The 19338-nt window shown below is 35.6% G+C and overlaps 1 protein-coding gene across 1 annotated transcript in view; it reads left to right on the forward strand.

Moving 5' to 3' along the window:
* The window catches only part of brwd3 (bromodomain and WD repeat domain containing 3), a 152699-nt gene that overhangs the window by 105543 nt on the left and 27818 nt on the right, over window positions 1-19338 (forward strand). Inside the window, exons 24-31 of the mRNA XM_039765961.1 lie at window positions 2719-2835; window positions 2988-3095; window positions 3621-3745; window positions 4187-4269; window positions 4470-4581; window positions 5081-5142; window positions 6534-6686; window positions 17444-17564. Coding sequence (XP_039621895.1) covers window positions 2719-2835; window positions 2988-3095; window positions 3621-3745; window positions 4187-4269; window positions 4470-4581; window positions 5081-5142; window positions 6534-6686; window positions 17444-17564 — 881 coding nt within the window. The remainder of the gene's footprint in view (window positions 1-2718; window positions 2836-2987; window positions 3096-3620; window positions 3746-4186; window positions 4270-4469; window positions 4582-5080; window positions 5143-6533; window positions 6687-17443; window positions 17565-19338) is intronic.

Genomic DNA, 19338 nt, shown 5'->3' on the forward strand with positions numbered 1-19338 from the left:
AGATGAGTGTGAGGGGAGGTCCATCAGAGAGTGGTTCATTTTATGGGGACATGATATGTTCAATATGCGCCTGAGAATATACCCCAGAAGAAGGGTATAGCATAGCTTTTATTTTGGAAAGGGACCTTTCTCTGTAATAAACTTCGTTTCAAACTCTTTATTTTTTATTTTGTTTTTCAGCAACATTTAATTTAAAAACTGTATTTTTGAGTTAAAAGAAATATATATAATTTTAATAAATTACAAATTAAAAAGGCATGAAAATTTTTGTATCGAAAAAATATCGAAACCGTGACACCAAAGTACCGAACCGAACCGTAAATTTTGTTTATCGTTACACCCCTAGTATATGTATATGTGTGTATATATGTGTATGTATATGTGTATATGTATATATGTATGTATATGTGTATATGTATATATGTATGTATATATGTATGTATATGTGTATGTTTATATGTATATGTATGTATATATGTATATGTATATATATATATATATGTATATAAAAAATAAAAATATTGATTTTTTTTGGTTTTAAACATTGCATTTTACTTGAGTTCGATGTGAGTAATTCAAAAATGAACCCCTGAACTAGGATATTGTCTAGTGAGGTGATTGTGTACTATAAATAGTTAAGTGTGATGTTAATTGCTTAGCACAGCTGTGCTATAGTTGGTTTAAATCCTGGCCTGTGTGCACTTTCTGTTGTTTTTACATGATTTTCTTTTGTTTACTGTGGTATTTATTTTAAGATTTTCTTTGATTTTAAACTTCAGTCAAAAGTTAACCTGTTGACATTTGGCTAAATTGCCATTTGGCTAATTATTCTCTACAACTACAAGTCGACTATCTTTTTACATATTTATTTCTAAAAGTAAATATTAGCATCATCTAATTAACTTTGCCATATGTTTAGAGTTCATTTTTTCAGTAATTTGAAGTTGGTACCTTTAGGCATTACTTTTAATAACACTAGCCACTAAACATTCCAAAACTTCTGGCATTAATTTGTTTGTGTGTAGAGCATGCCATGTGATAATGTATTTCTAATGTAGAATTATCAAAAAGGAAAAAAAGTTGTTTGCTTTACAAGTGATATACAGATTTAGTAATTTCAAGAATAAAAGTGCCCCCTGTTTATTAGGATTTCTGAATTTTGAAACCTCATTTTTAAAACCTTAATGATTGTTGTGCACCACTTCTATCTAGGTCTGGAAAACTGTCAAATGTTCACACTACCAACATGTATTTTATTAGTTTTGTTCATTCTATGTATAGCCTTAATCTTAAATATAAATTAGAGGATTGTAGGAATCTGTATAATTTTTAATAGTGTGTCTAGGAAAGCAAATATGAGACATAAGTGAATGACTATCCTTTGGTTATTCATTGTTCCCAGTTTGATTTTATTGAATACTTTTTTTTGCATCATCTTTGTCCAAGCAGAAGCAGATACTTTATTATGATGAATATATGCACATACAGTACTTAAATCACTGAAGATATATGAAGTAGTTCGATTAAAAAGAATACACTTTATAAAGATGTAAAAAGACATGGTTAAGATTAATGTGTTTCAGATTTGGTAATCTAAAATAAACAATCACTCTCTGAAAAAGTAGTTCATGCACATGCATACAAGACTTTCAAACTGTACAATTAATTGAATGCACAACATAAAATTCCTTTCAAACCAAGTATTTTTTTCCTTTTTAAACTGTAATATTTCAACTGCCAAAAACAAATGGTGGTATGCTGCTTTTTTTGACTTTGTCATCATAAGTTATGTGAATAAAAGTGAAGCAATCTATCTTTGAAAATGGTTAAAAAAAATTTTAAAAAAAGTACATACTGTAGTGTACTGTGTCTTAATGTTAGTGACATCAGCAATTTATTAACCTCTGTCACTGAAAGTAACCGTCTGCATTCGTAGTTACTTAGTAAACTGTCAATTAAGCAGGTAGATGACCAGCAGCTGGCCATTTAGCTTAGTGGCTACTGCTTGTAATTCCCATAGTACTAATTACACTTTTCAATAATATCGGTATAGTTGCTGTCAAAGGGAAGTAAGTGACTTCTAAATAATCTCTTAGTACAGAACTCATAACTATGCTAAAGGGATCGATCATCAATTAGTGGTTGGTTTTTGTATCATTCTAATGCCTTTTCCAAGTCTACAGATCTGTAGTACAAATATTGTAGGTCACATACATAAGGTCAAAAAACTGTATGTATGTGTGGTTCTGATTAGTTTTAAATATTTGTTTTGTGATTTGAAGTGTGATTGTTTCACTATCATTTTATTAAGAATGAAAAATTCTTCTGTAAACTAAGAAAGTATGGTATTTTTAATTTTTTCATTTATGAAAATTTTCAATGCACGTACCAACTTGGGACCAAAATCTTGCTTTGAACATCCACAAGAGCAGATCTTAATAGTAATCTAAGGACCATCTATAGTTACAATAGGGTATTCAGTAGGCTTCTGCAAAACAAAACTTTCCTATGGAGGTGTGTTTTGTAATTTCATTATTGATGTGGCCACTGGTTATGCCTAATTGAATGTTACTACTCAACTACTGTGTTGTTCTCCTGTTCACAGGCATTGTTGTCCATGAAAACATCTTTCTAAACATATTCATGGCCTTTCAAAAGTTAACATTAACTTGGACTCTTTCGCAGTATTTTTTACATTGTCCCTCTTTTCTGTTAAAGAAGCCAAATGAGTCACTGGCTGCAGGCAGGGAAAATAGTGAAGACTGGTTTCCTCCTCAATGGATTATGGACACTACACCACGCAGATCTCCTTTTGTGCCACAAATGGGTGATGAGGTCATTTTTTTACTATATTATCCCACCTCTTTTATTTAGTTGCATACAGTGCAAGCATCATTTGAAACAAATTCTTGCTCAGTTTTGTGACAAGTGCTTGGAAACAAAGAAATTTTAAGTGAAAAAAATGAAATCTCAAATCTTCTGTTTAGGTGATTTACTTCCGTCAGGGACATGAAGCTTATGTGCGAGCAGTACGTAAAGCTAAATCATACACTATTAACCCTCAAAAGCAACCATGGAACAAAATGAACCTCAGGGTAAGAATTCTGCTTTAATTAAAAACCTAGTTTTTATATGCATGCTGTGTCTTCCATCATATTATACTTCCTTGGGTCCCTACCTTATTCTCAATCATTTGAAAGAAGAAAAAAAATCTGGCTTTTTACATGTTAACTGTTATGTTCACATCAAAGTGGTCGTTGCTTCTCATATCAAATTACCTATTTATATGAATGTGTATTGAAGTGTTTTCTTCATGGTTGAATGGCTTTAATGTTAAGATCAGTTACAAATTATGGCTATCTGTAGGTTTTATTTTTTATTATTTTAAACAGTTAGCAGTGTAATCTTGATTTCTACCACTGATGCTTTCTGGAATAATCTAGATCTAGAAAAAAAAAAAAACTGTCAAATTTTAAAGTCTGAACTTTCTTTCATTTAATCATAGTACCATTTCAGAGTCATTTACTTGGAAATCAGAATTTTTAGAATTGATTTTGTTATCTTATTTGTACAGGAGAAAGTAGGGTGAAATAACACTTCTTATTTGTGTTCATTTACAGGATCAGGAGTTCGTAAAGATTGTTGGAATAAAATATGAGGTTGGCCCTCCCACTTTATGCTGCTTGAAACTGGCTTTCCTGGATCCTATTTCTGGAAAAATGACTGGAGAGTCTTTTTCTTTAAAGTATGTACTTGTGAGATTTTTTAGCAAAGACATCTATATATACACACTTGTACTTGGTATTTAGCAAAGAAAAGTGTTAAGCAAGTGTATTATCCTCTATAGAGCATTTCTAACTTAATAGTCTTATCTCTGTTATCATGTAGCAGGTAGCAGGCCCCCCTCTTTTGTTTTTTTTTTTTTTTGTTTGTTTTTTCTTTTCTTTTTGCAATGGTCATCTTCCAAACTGAAGTATGTTCAAGCTTTTTTTTTGCTTTAACCTTTGATGTTTATTATGCAGTTTTCTGCGCTTTATTCTCACAAAGAAACCATTTATCTTAAAAACACAGCTGTAATATAAATCTGTTTGGATGATTTCACACACAGTTCTCTTTAGCTAAATATGTTTCTGCTCTACTTTTGTTTGGTATATCATGCTGTTTTAAAGTTGTTATTACATTTTAGGTATCATGACATGCCGGATGTCATTGACTTTTTAGTTCTTCACCAATTTTATAATGAAGCAAAAGAACAAAACTTGCAGCCTGGTAAGTATACCTCAAAGAGTGTTGTGATTTTTGCCTTGTCATTTAAGGGGATGCAATATAGTGCTTAGTCTTTAAGTCTTTTGAAATACTTTTAAAAGTTTTAAATATTGTTAAATACATTGATGTGCAATAAACATTTTGGCTTTAAATAAAAATACTGACTTTCTCTAATATTTGTATTTTTGTTTTTCCTTTGCCAGGTGTACGCTTTCGCAGTATTATTGATGATGCCTGGTGGTTTGGAACTGTGGAGACTCAGCAGCCATTTCAGCAAGAATACCCTGATAGTCTCTTCCAGTGCTATAGTGTTCGGTAAGAGGAATAATAACTCGTAATAACTATGCAAAAAACATGATCAGATTTAATTACACTACTGTGAGCCTAATTAAAACCTGTTGAGATATTTTTTTCAGTGTTTCATTAAATGTTGCTTCTCCAACTAAAGTTTAGTTTCCGATGAATGCCCACTGTGGTCTACGCAGTCTTTTGACCTTGGAACCCCTGTATATTGGTTTTTATTTCATTCCTCCTAGCTATCTGACCTTACCTTTTATCTTTTGTTACTTGTTCTTTAATATTGTCTAATCTTTTTTTTTTCATGTAATTGACGTCTTGTAAAGCACTTTGAACTACATTGTTTGTATGAAAATATGCTATGTAAATGTTATCGTTGATAAAAACTAATAGCATGTTTAAGTTCTTGTTTTTTAAAATATTCCGAACATACTTTTTAATTATTAAATGGTAATGGTAAAAAAAATACATGGTAAAGGAAAGCAGATTTTTGAATATTTGTTTGTGACCACTGCAGTTGGGATAACGGTGAGAGGGAGAACATGAGCCCCTGGGACATGGAACCTATTGCTGATGAAGGTATTTTAAATTTAATCAATATTCTATAGATTATGTGTATGTTTGTGTATATAAATATATTTATGTATATTTGTGTATTTATGTATGAACCAAAGTAGATTCCAGGACTGTCATAAGAAATGTCATTATCAAAGATAGATGTGCCGCATGGGGAATAAGATGATCTATTATACTGCCCTGGGGATGGAATGAACTAGTACTCCATTTCAGACATTGATGGAATACGTGGCCTTTAAAAAGACCATAGTTTATTCCATGGCTAAAACTACCATCTCTTTAATCGGTCACCTTCCAAATCCACTGTTGCTACCCCAGTCTTCAACTTCCAAGTGGCTCTCATCTGCCGGGTCTGCCTTGTAGCTCAGTTAGGGTCAGAAGCAACACCCTCTGCCTCATTTTCTCCAAACCCCTGAGCCAGTCCAATCCAGGATCTGTCAGGAGACCCGCTGGTGTCTGTATACCCATGCCAGTGGATTTTAGCAGGGGAGATGTCTTCTGCTTGCAGATAAATGATGTCTATCCATCCACCCTTTCATGCGTTGATACAGTTCGCTTGCACCTGTTTTGTAATCTACATTTTAGGTTCTAGAAACATTGTCTTACTTTTTGTGACATACTTGACAAATTGTTTTATTACTTGAAAAAAAAAATGAAATAACTAAACCTTCAAATATAATGACTTTTCTTTCTTGTGCACACAATATCAGCAGTAGACATCTGTTTTGTGCAGGGATGTTGCATAGGATTACTACAGTCCTCCAGTGGATGTATACATAACGTTTTGTATGCTGCATAGCAGATTTTGTGTCAACATTTATTACTTATTTTAATAAAGGTGCTTCATTTTCAGGGGATTCTTTATAACTAAGATATTACTGCTGTATGTTTGTAGATACTCCATATACAGTTTGTATCTATATTAGAGCAGTCCTCAAGTGTGTGCCTTGTGCAAAGTATGTGAATTAGGGACCTCCAGTAGCAGCCATTTCTTATAACGTTGGGACAACTATCATGCCATAAACACCAGCCCCATCTAAACACGTTCTAGCTTTGTCTGTCATACTTCACCTAGATTGCAGTACAAATGTAGTAAGCTAAAACATTCTATGCTGTCTGTTAAATTGAGTTTTTCAATTAGCTTATTTTTATTAAAGAGATTTTGCATACCTATTTTACAAGGTGGAAGTTGAAATTTGTGTAGTTCTTCTAGAAAACTGAGAACACGTTTTCTTTTTGCCATGCATGCACACTTGCATACCTTTTTCATCAATCATTTGGGTGTGTGTACATAGGGATAGAAAGAGCAAGAGAGAGGGATGTATAGATATTTTTTCTTTAACTTGGAAATCATGACTAAATTCAAATTTCTGTTACTTTTGTCACTGCAATAGCTTTTCCTGATCAAGTGGGAGATGGGGTGCCTGTTTCGGAGGAAGAGTTGAAAACCTTACTGTATATACCTCAAGAAGGAGAGTGGGGAGCACGAACCCGCGATGAAGAATGTGAAAGAGTCATCCAAGGCATAGATAACCTTTTGACACTAGGTAATTAATAGTGTTTTTATTAACAGTTTATTTGAATCCCTCTCAGATTCATGGATATTAACAAGCAATGGAGGATCATTTTTGCATTTTTCTATGCTTCTCCTTTACAAACTTTGACAAACTGTTAGTAAATTTTAATTAAACATAAGTTGATATGTCTTTGTATTGCTGATGATCTTCCTGTTTGCTTTTTATTTTTTTAGTTGTATTCAGTTGCAGTGAATATCAAAACATTTTTACAGTTTTTATCACTGGTAATTTTAAGATGTATGCTTAGTAATAGAAATGCTTACAGTGGAGTACCAAAAGTGCGTCATGTTTATTGTCTCATGTACATAATGTATTGTAAATACAATGATATTTTTACTTTCATATCTACTCAGAACAGCTGAAAATAATGCGATATCAACAAAAAGCAAGACACACTAGAAGTTTAAGTAGTACATAATCAATATATTATATATATATATATATATATATATATATATACACATGCAAGTGTTATTTAAACATGCATATGCAGTCATGTGAAAAAGTAAAAACACCCCATGAAATGTGTTTTCTTTTTTAGCTTGTATAGTGTGACAGATTGGGGGTGCTGTCGTCCCCTTGAACCCTCGGACCAGATGCCAAACACCAGATAAAAGTCCAAATAATTATTTTATTCGTACTATAAAGTGCACAAAGCACCTCCACTATACTTACAAATATGCACAATAATCAAATCATTAATACAATTCTCCTTCTCCCAGACGCATTCTCACCCTTCCTCCCATCTCAGCTCAACCTGCTTGGGTTTCCCACAGTCCTTTTTTTTTTTTAATCTCTTAACCCAGAAGTGATTCAGATTCTTCAGTCTGTGTGATTTCCCCAGCACTTCCAGGTCAGGTGAAAAGTCCTCTTTTTTTTTCTCCTTCAGCCCGGAAGTACGTCATTTCCTCTGTCCCCGTGACTAGGACGTACTTCCGGGTTATATGGAAAATATAAGTCCCTGGGCCTCCCTGCAGCGTCCCTTGGTGGCCCCCACATTATCCAGCAGGGCTGTGATGAAAGACTCCAAGTTCCATGATTCCCTGCTGGAATTCGGGGCCCCTCCATGTTGCAGGGATGGCTTCATCTGGCGGCTTGGGGGTTGCCGGCCATATACCACAATAGACATATTACATTTTATCTTCATTTAAAAAGTATCTGTAGCTAAAGGTATGTACCTTATGTCTAAAATTAGAATTGAATGCAAATGATTGAAACATCATTAGTGAGGATCTTGAAGGAATTTGTCTTATTTATACTTCAGACATCTACAGTAGTTTGGATTACTTTAGGTTGTTGAAATGTGTGTTAACACGATGTTCAGATTCAATGAGCTCCCTGAGGCCTTCACAGATTAGGTTATATAGTCTAGCAATAGATTAAAAAGAACCTCCAAACAATTGTAAATAAAGTACTCCACTGTCTACAAGCGGAGATTTCAAACAACTGCCAACTTATTTTACAGGAAAATTATTTTATGGAGGAGTTGCATATTTAATCTCATTGTACTGTGTACAATGATAAAGGAGTTCAGTTCATCAACATGGTGACCTTAAAAATACCAGAACATACACCTGAGAATGGCTGAAAAGAAAGAAAAGGTGGGTTCTGGAATGGCAAGTCAAAGCCTGGAACAGAGTTAATTTAGGTTCTGCGTTTTGGAGGCTTTGAAAATTTGCATTGCTCTGTATACACTAGACTACCCTCAAACATTGCATGGCTGAAAGAATTCTGCATGGAAGAATAATTGAGCTTAAAAATCTTCCCGATGTCAGAAGCAGGTAGACAGTCACAGGAAAGACCTACTCAGGTTTGTTTCTTCCAAGAGGGCAAACCAGCTATTCTAGTCTAGGGTGTACTTTTACCATGGATGAAAAGGCATATCTGTTCTTTTTTTTTTAAATAAATTCCAGAATGAACTTTTCTCTTACCCTCCTCCAATTACATCACCTTTATCTAACGATACTGGTTAAATGAAGATCACATCTTCATATATCCACATATCTTAAAGAAAAAACATTTCATAAGGTGTAGTTAGTTTTTCACATCAGTATACATATATACACACACAGTGTTTTTTACAGAGTTTGTTATTATGACTGGCAGTTCAGTAACCTTGTAATCTGTGAGTAGAAACTGTCCCTGTAGCTACTGGTACAAGCGCCAATGTTCCTATATGATTTGCCAAATGGAAGGAGTGAGCAGAGTGGCTGGAATTTTTTTTAAGACTTTGCACATTGTATATGTCCTGAAAAGAAAACACCTGAATGCTGCTAGTATTCTGTGCCACTTTCACCACATTCTGCAGGGATTTAAATCTTGAGCCAAACAGGTGCTTAATTAGTATGTGATACAGCCAGTACAATGTGAACAGAAGCAGATATTCAGTGATGATCACTCCAAAAAAATGAAAGAGGTTTGCCTTTTCAACAGCAGTTCCTCTAATATAGATAGACGATTAGTCTATGTGGTCAGCTTCTCTGGCTTTGGTGTTTAAAGAGTGAGATTGTTGTCCTAGCACCACTGAGTAAGCAGGTAAACCTCTTCTCTGTCTCATCATTGTTGGTGATCAGGCCTCTGATAAAGATGTCATTGGCAAATTTAAAGATGGAGTTAATGCTGTTCCATACAACACTGTCAGAATTGATCTACCATTACAGACAGGGCTTATTCACTACCCTGTGGAGTGCTAGTTTTAAAGGTTAGTGTACAGGATGTGATGCATCCAGTCGGCGCATACTGAAATTTGTTGGTTAGGAAGCATACTCTTGACCTATTTATCCAGGTGCGTCAAGGTTTTATGAAGTTCAAGACATATGTTGTCTTTATTTATGCGCTATAATGATATACAAAGTGGAGATGATCATAACAATCTAGCTTATTCTGTTTAAGTGTCACAACACCAGTCTCGCACAGCTTTTTATCACTATTGGGAGTGTATGCCACCTGTCCATAGTCCTTTAGACAGACCACTTTTGTTTTGTTAGACAGGGATATTTGTCCTTTTACAGTAGAGGAGTACCACAATTTCTGTCAGAGAAAAATTAAAGATATCACAAACAACATCAACCAAATGGTTGATACTGATTTTTTTTAAACATGGCATGAAATTCCAACTGGACCAGGCATCTTGTGTACACTAACTTATTTAAAAGTCAAAAATCAAAGTAAACGTGGAAGTCATTAAATAAAACAGGAAGAGAAAAAGTAGATGAAATTGATTTAGATTATAATTTGTATTCTGTGAGTTTCTCATATCCCTGCCAAGGTTTATGGAAATTTTACAGCTGCCAAATTCTGTGTCTAATTTTTTCCAGTACAGATGTTTACAAAGTGCATTGCTGCATGCCTTTAGTAAATTCCTGATGTCACTGGGGATCCACAGTTTGTTAAATGAATTATGTAGAATTTTTTTGTATACAAACAGTTGTGCACCCATTTTTAATGAATATCATTACAATGTCTACATACTCATCGAGATCTGATGAGTCTATAAACATTTCATAGTTTACACAACCAAAACAGTTTTTGTGGCCTTTTGTTTGTTTTTAGTCCAGAATTCACTATTTTTCTTGTCTGGTCCTCAGTCTCCAGTATCTGCTTATAAGATGGCAATGGCAAACTATCCGAGATGGTGGTGCAGTAGCAGGTAGTAAAAATCTTTTAACAAAGCACCCCTTATGGGACAGGTTTCAAGCTCTTAATATTCATGATAAATATTCCTTAAATTTGCTTTGTTGATATCCCAATCAACAATAAATATTTCTGGATGTAAATTTTTGTATTCTATATTAATTTTGTAAAGACCATTCAGTACATAGTTCACGTTGGTTTGTGTAGGAATATAAACTGCAATCTGCAAAATGCTGGGAACTTCCTCAGTGGATAACATTGATGCCATGTAATTTAACACTAGATCCCTGAAGCATATGAAAAAAGTCATAATCCCAGACTCCTTGAATTCCTTCACACCTCTCCATTAGTGTCTTTGTTTTGCAAATGTGTCAGACAGCACAAGTAGTCTACTATCCCATTCCCCCACAACCATTGATGCAGCCGAAGTTCTCCCAGCTCAAATCTGTTTATCTGGGTTTGAGGTGCTTTGAATTGTATAGGGTAAATCTATTGTTATTTTGAATACATGTATTTCATGTGTTCCATGTCCAAATATCAAATAAACAATTTCACAAAAGTTACAGGTATAACAAAACAAGTGCAGTTTTATCCAGGAATATAACCGAAGAAACAGAAATCCATCTTTCACTTGGCTGGTACAGAGGTAAGAAATGTCTCATAATCAAGAGGTTGCCAGCATTTACCTTTTTGAGTAGTGAGCCAAAAACATAAATTTAATTTGAGTCTATAACGGCTGGTGTAAATTTATAATAATTGTAAAGGTTAGCGTGGTTTTTTTTTTTGTTTTATATATTGTGAACCTCGCCCCGGACACAAGACAGGCAGACACGTGAATGTCACCCACAGTCACTGGTTTATTCTCCATTCTTTTATACAACTCTGCTCACCAACCCCCAATATCCCTCAGTCCAGGCCACTCCAATGCCTTCTCTTTTCTTCTTCTCTTTTCTCTCACACTCTTTCTCTTTCTCTTTTCTTCCCACCGCCTCCTTCCTCCTCCAGACGTTGCCACTCTTCCACCCGACTCTTGTCAATGACTGGAGGGAGGCGGCCCCTTTTATAGGAACCTGGATGGGCTCCAGCTGCTTCCCGGCAATCTCCCGCGGACACACCCCGTGTGGCGGAAGTGCCGGCTGCGCACCCGGAAGCCGTCCGGGTGTCCCCTGTCGTCTTCCCCCCCGGCACTTCCTGGTGTGGTGGAAGTGCCGGGCCCCTGGAATAATGAGGCACTGGGGCGCCGCCTGGTGGTGGCCACGGGTCCCTACAGGGCTGGGCTTCCAAGCCCTTTACCCGAGGCCTCCTGCATAACCAGGACGGACGCCCCACTCGGTCTGGAGGAGGCACACGCCCTCCTCTGGTCCTCTTAAGGCGGCCCGGCCGGGCTCCAGCCCCTGCCGGGGACCACAAATATATATATATATATATATAAATAAAATATAAAATTCGGTTTTATTATCTAAATCGCATTCACGCTCCCCCCGATCTGACACTGTTAGTTTTCAAATTAAGACGTGGTATAACAGAGGTGAACTCTGAGGGTTCTACATTGGAGAAAGAGAGCAGAAGCCCTTCCCACGAGAAATGTCCAGTCACACAAGAATAATGCAGCTGCAACAGGCATAAAGGGGAAAGATGGCACCGTTTGGAACCAGCAAGAAATCATCATCCTGCCAGTGAATCTGCCACACACATGTACTTTAGTGGAACAGTAGGGCCTGCAGAGCTCAAATATAGAATTTTCTATATTTCTGTATAAATATGACCTAAAACATCATCAGATTTTCACTCAAGTCCTAAAAGTAGATAAAGAGAAACCAGTTAAACAAATGAGACACAAATATTATACTTGGTCATTTATTTATTGAGAAAAATGATCAAGTATTAAATATTTGTGAGTGGCAAAAGTATGTGAACCTCTAGGATTAGCAGTTTGAAGGTGAAATTAGAGTCAGGTGTTTTCAATCAATGGGATGACAATCGGGTGTGAGTGGGCACCCTGTGTATTTTAAGAACAGGGATCTATCAAAGTCTGCTCTTAACACATGTTTGTGGAAGTGTATCATGGCACAAATAAACCTCAGAACAAGAGTTGATGCTCATCAGGCTGGAAAAGGTTACAAAACCATCTCTAAAGAGTTTGGACTCCACTAATCCACAGTCAGACAGATTGTGCACAAATGGAGGAAATTCAAGACCATTGTTAACCTCCCCAGGAGTGGTCGACCAAAAAGATCACTCCAAGAGCAAGGCAAGTAATAGTCGGTGAGGACCCCAGGGTAACTTCTATGCAACTGAAGGCCTCTCTCACATTGGCTAATGTCCAGTTTCATGAGTCCACCATCAGGAGAACACTGAACAACAATGGTGTGCATGGCAGGGCTGCAAGGAGAAAGCCACTGCTCTCCAAAAAAAAAATTGCTGTTTTTGCATGTTTGCATGTTATTGATAATAAGGAGCAATTAAAATAGCTGTTTAAGACAAAATTAAACAATAAGGGCTCAAAATCACTAAAGTGAAGCAGAAGTGTTACTTTAGCAATAAGTGCTTTTTATTAAGCAACTGGGTTGGAGCAAAAACCTGCAGCCACTGCGGCTCTCCAGGACCGTGATTGAGGACCCCTGGACTAGGGTCATAAAGCTTATGGAGCCAATTCTGGACAAACACAGAACCGTAACAGACATCTTCTTCACACCACTTTCAAGGGCTAATAGACTGCTGCACTGCAACACAACTCTTCATTGCACCAAACCAAATGTATGTTTTTATTCTATAATAGTAACAACTAGGGGGTTCCCTCCTGCTCACTTCACTCGCCAACCCCCCTGGCCTACACTACGTGCTAGCCACTTTACATTTCTGCCATTTATGTTGTCAAGAGGGGGGTTGAATGCACCCCTCCCCAAGGAGACGCGGTCACTCCTCCAAAACACTCTCTTAAACGGTGATACAATGGGAAACAATTCTTTTTTTATTTAAAAAAAAAAAAAAAACCTCCTCTTTGCTTGATCAGCTGTTTGCTTGCTGCGGTGCCGTGTGATCTGCATCTCGTGTGGCGCTTTGGACATTTAAAAGCCTGTACAACAGCTGTCCTACTCTTTGTCTTTTATTTCCGGCCACGGGCGTGGTTAAATCTCTTGGCACAGGGTCTTGTCTCACAGAACAGGAGTTTTTGATATGTTTTAGTTTATAATTTAAAATCAGAATAAGAATCAGAAAATCTAACAACATCACATTAAAGTTCAATAAACTCTGAAAAGAATGATACCAAACATATATATGTAGATTTTAAAATAAGCCCGATTTAAAGTGTGTCATAAAAAGTCACATAAAATAGTTGCACTTTTAGTCTTAGGATTTTATATATAAAGAGTAGATATGAGCAGCTCACTACACAAAACAGTAAATACAAGAAGGACCCAGAATGGAAACTGCAACCTCTTGATTGTGAAACGTTTCTTAGCTCTGTACCAGCCAAGCAGATGTGAATTTCTTTTTCTACTATTATATTCCTGGACAAAAGAGTACTTGTTTTGTTATACCTTTTGTGAAAGTGTTTATTTGATATTTGGGCTTCAGTCTTCACACATTATACACTTCACATCAGCATTTTGCCAATTATTAGTAGAGCATAAAAAAGATTTCTGTTTTAATTATGTGTTCCAATATTTCTTGCCTCTCATTTCCTGTCCTCCTACATTTGCCCAGATTGTTGTAGACATGGAACACGCATGAAATGTATGTATTCCAAATAATTATATTAATTTACCCTATATTGTATAATTCAAGGCACCTCACACCCAGACAAACACACTTGATCAGGAAGAACTTAAGCGGCGCCAGTGGTGGACTTGGAATAGCAGGCTGCTTACTGCCAGTGCTGATGGACACATTTGCAAAACAAAGACACTAATGGAGAGGTGCGAAGGAATTTAAGGTGGCCCAGGATTACAACTTTTTTCGTAGGCTTCAGGGATTCTAGTGTTAATAAATATTCCAGTTCAGATGAAGAGCTTTACAGAACGTTTTAGCATTCATGAATCATGCATTGTTCACTGTAATGCACACCTCCCTTGCATTTGACAGTTTAGGCCAATCCCCACGAAAGACCAATAACAGTGTCTGATGTCTCAGTAGTTAGCTATGTTTTAAGAAAAATGTAGCAGTGTCTAATGCCTCTGTGTAGCTATTATTGGCCTCTTATCCGGTGATAGCTGATTCTACATCACCTGCTCTTCTACCTTAGTTGATTATCATCTTCAAACTTAACTAGCTTGTTACGTATATTTTTATCGGTAACAATTTTTCTGTTTAAAAAATAGAAGTGGCCTGCACTCCTAATCTTGATAAACATCTTTTTTGAGATTGTCTAATTCAGAAAAAGGTTCCTCGCACCATAATCATTTGCTTTGGGTGTTTAAGCAAATTTTTACATTCATGTACACACTGTACCTTGAATTTATACTTTAGCTTCTTATGAAGGGCCTTAAAAAAATGCTTTACGAAAGTCAAGATAAATAATATATGTACCCCCTTGATCATATGCTTTTGTTGCTTCCTCCTGAATTACAGCATGTTAGAGACAAACTGACTTGTATTCCCCATCTAAACCCATGTTGTCTTCTCAATAATATGCAGTACCTGTTCTTACCATTTGATGCTCAATTCCCATCTTGATTTTAGATTTTTTTTAAATTTGTCCTTGGTGCTTGTTAATGTTACTGGTCTATTGATACATTACCCAAATCATCTTTTTTTATGCAGTGTGGTGTGGTAGCATTTACTTGCTTCCAGTCCATTGTAATATGCCCAGTATATACAGGGTGTGCCATTTATATGGATACACCTTAATGGGAATGGTTGGTGATATTAACTTCCTGTTTGTGGCACATTAGTATATGTGAGGGGGAAAACTTTTCAAGATGGGTGGTGACCATGGACCATTTTGAAGTCGGCCATTTTGGATCCAGCGTTTGTTTTTTCAATAGGAAGAGGGTCATGTGACACATCAAACTTATTGGGAATTTCACAAGAAAAACAATGGTGTGCTTGGTTTTAACGTAACTTTATTCATTTTTAGCTCCTTGTATTTTCACGGCAAAGTTTTGTTTTATAATTACTCTTGTATTACTGCTTCCACTTTTAATAATTCACCTGTCCTACGTTGTATGCATTGCCACTTAATGACTGATTCCACGCTTAAAAATCTAGTCCAATTTACTTTAAAGTTAAACATAAAGTTATAATTTTTGAATGAATGGTCTGCAAAAATACTGTGAAATGTAATTATACCTGGTCTGTTACCTGGCATTGCCAAGTACATTTCCTAAGACAATGTTGATACATTGTCTTGGTATCTGGCATTACGTTCAACTGTTCTTTCAACACATTCCAGGTGGTGGTTCATCAGTTCATTTCAAGCTTGGCACAACAATATTGACATTTAAAATTCATGGAACCTATAAGAATTTCATCATTAGACTACTAATCAATGTGTGACTTACAATTTAAACCCATCATTCCAATTATTGATCCAAGTCAAATATGCTTTTTGATTTATAAGCAGAGAGTTTCCTCTGTTCATATCAGTATATTTTGAGGTATATTTAATAACAGCAGTCCAGACCATTTTTTTTTAATGTTTATGCATGTATTTAATAACTGCAAATTGCAAGGATTTTTTGTGCATATGTAGCAACCACAAAACAGTGGCTGTCAGGATTTTTGTGCATATTTAGCCACACATTTCTTAGTTGATTTTCAATCCAATATTGCCCTTACAGTATATCTAATATGGCACTAGTTTTTCTATTTTATTAGTACAGTTTTGAGATAATTCACATTAGTCACATCAGAAAAGCATGACAATGTAGTTGTATTCTAGTTGAATACAAATGTGGTTCCTCACTATTTCAATAAGGCGCACATCATTATTATTTTTATTTTTTTTTTTATGCTACTGACAATTTCTAACACCTTTTCGTTTTTTTCTTTTCTACATAATGTCTATGTGTTATGGTCTTCCAGCATCACTCTGATGTAGCCATGTTTCTATGATTGCTATGATACTGTAATTATGTACAGCTAAATGTAATACCAACTAGCAATTTTGAATGTACTAACATTTTATTTTTGCTTGTAATCCTAGCTTGACCTGAACTCCGTGCCACCACCATTCCTTAGTTTAAACAGACCTCCACTAACCTACTCAAACATTTGTTCAATACATTATCTACCTATCTAGGGTGGTTTCCCACCTGTGCCACAGGAAGGCCCATATCGTGTGAAAGAATCTCTATTCCTAGAGCTGGACTCAGTCCCCCTAATAACGAAGTTCTCAACTATCACGTCTACCCTCTGTTGTGCCTGGTTTTCATGGGATCACTAGGGGCTGTTCATCATCAGAATTATAAAAGAAGAGACACTGTCTAGTTCTGCTTGGTCCTTAAATACTGTTAGATGCCTCCAACTCTGGGGCTGATGCTGCAGGATATTATGCAGCCCTTAGCTTGTGCTTAAATAATAAGGTTATTTTAATGCTATGTATTTGCCTGGATGTTTCCCATTTATAATTTTTACCCTCCCAAGTGTAATTATAATTTTAGAGTGCCACATACTCTTGGGTCATACAGTAGGAATGTTTATACTTTTGGAACCTACTTATTTTATTTTTTTTTTTTTTGCTGTTTTAAGTATCTGCAGAGTTTTGATTTTAAGCTTGATTTGATTTCTTTCCTTTTTGCTTTATGTATATTGAACAATAAAGGTTTGTGTTATCCACTTGGCAATCCTATTATTTACGGGTAATACCTCTTTTCTATAATTGATTTTATGATCGATTTTTTTCGGGTTTCAACACCCGACTTATATGGGAGTATATACAGTACATGTCACTAGAATATTTTCTGTTTTTAGAAAGGAATATAATGTATGACAGTACATGTGGTGTCTGTTTTGTTCTATTTGAATTAATATTTTTTGATAGGTGTTTCTGTTAAATCACCAAATATTTTCAGGTTTATTAACTGCTTAATTAACTGTTTTAACAAATTTATTTATATATCTCTGTGTGCATTTTATGTATTTTTTTTTAGATATGGCTAAAGCCTTTGCTTCTCCTGTGGATCTAACGGATTATCCCCTTTACTGCACTGTGGTGGCCTATCCAACAGATCTCAGCACAATCAAAAAAAGATTAGAGAATCGCTTTTACAGGCATGTTGTTTTATACATTTATTATTTTAAGTTGCTCTCATGTTGCAAAGATGTGCAGGTTATATTAATTGAGGGATTCAACAGCAGTCCAGTTTGAGCAAATGTGATGTTTGTGCATGAGTGTGTATTGTAGTGGGCTAGTGTCCTGTCATAATTACTGTGGAGCAACAGATGTTGCCTGGACAGCTCTGTGCTATCCACTTATTTTAAACTACAGGTACCTTGATAGCCATCCCTTCTAGCAATATACTAAATGTAATTTTAGACATTTTCATATGCAAAATTATATTAGACTGTTGTATTAATTCATAAATTTACCGTGCTTAATAATAAACTATGCATGGCTGATGTGATTGCCATATTAATCACCCTGGCATGCTGATACCTTTTTTTCCAAGCATTCTGTAAACCATTAACATGAACAATATGTATGTAAACTAGTATATCGATGAATCAACTTGCACTTTTTCAAAATTCTGAACAAATTTATCTTTAGGGACTAAATTAGGTTAATAGAAGAGGAACTGCAGCATAGAAGTTCCCTTTCTAATAAGTACCTCTAAGTTATGAAGTAAAGGTTTATTGTTAACTTTAGTTTATATACTTTACTGCATACTAGTTTTGGCTGCTATGCACAGTCAGTCATGTAAAGTTTTTATATTCTCCTCATCTGCATGGGCTTTCTGTATGTACTCCATTGTTCTTTTCATAACCTAAAGGATTGACAGTTGAGTTAATTGACCATTCCAAATTGGCCTTATGTGTGTTTGCATTGTGAGCTAGATTTCAGAATGTTATCTTTTGAGCATGTTGCAGTGTTTTGAGGAGCACTAGGTTTTCAGAGTACCTGACAGTACACTTTTCTTAGCAGAGAAAATGCTGGTTGTATTTTAGCAGTTTATCTTGAACAAAGAATATTTTGTTTTCTAAACCTTGGGATTCCAGATCAATAATAAGCTATTTATTAGTTCCTTTGATACTAATGAAGGATATTAATTTCACTGTCCACTGGAGAGCCATGCTGCTTCAGTTGCATGTTTCTGTTAAATTCGGAAGTCTTTTGAAATAAGCTCATTGGAAAAATATTTGTTAGCTTTTCTATAATGTTCAAGCAAAAATACTTCAGGCTGTTGATTATCAAGCCTGTTTGTGACATTCTTCAGGCTTGAAAACTGAGACCAGTAATGGACTGGTATCCATCCAGGCTTATTTTCTACCTTTCTCTAGAGGTTTTTGTCATAGCCTTTGGCTTCAGTAATCTTTAATTAGGTTAAACAGGTTTTCGAATGTCTTATTGACGATTGGGTTGAAATCTGCGGAATTCCTGATTTTTAGTACCTGATAAGCACTCAACAAAATAGGTGTGTTAAATTCCTTAGAATGTCATTAAATTGGTCCGCATCATCGTGAATGCCCCTATACTTCAACCCAGTGATTTTGTTTTTTACAATATTGCATTTATGTTACCATACAATACCACAGTCAGTCCTTAAATATTAAGTTATTTTCCAGACTAGGCTGTTCATTATGTTTTGGCATATGTGCGAAGGGAATTTTTGAGTGTATTATAACTTATAAAATTAGCTCACTATTATAATATCCTTTGTAGATTTAATGGCTTAACGTCTTTCACGCCTCTAACCACCATAATAATTAGAAGAGCCACCTTTTTAAGTTTAGGACATATGTGGTCATTTCCAGTTAGCTACACATTTTAAATAAAACGCCTCTAATGTGCTATTTATTGTTATGACTTTACGAGCTGTCTTCGTTT

Source organism: Polypterus senegalus, chromosome 10, assembly GCF_016835505.1.
Source record: "Polypterus senegalus isolate Bchr_013 chromosome 10, ASM1683550v1, whole genome shotgun sequence".
NCBI classification, from domain to species: domain Eukaryota; kingdom Metazoa; phylum Chordata; class Cladistia; order Polypteriformes; family Polypteridae; genus Polypterus; species Polypterus senegalus.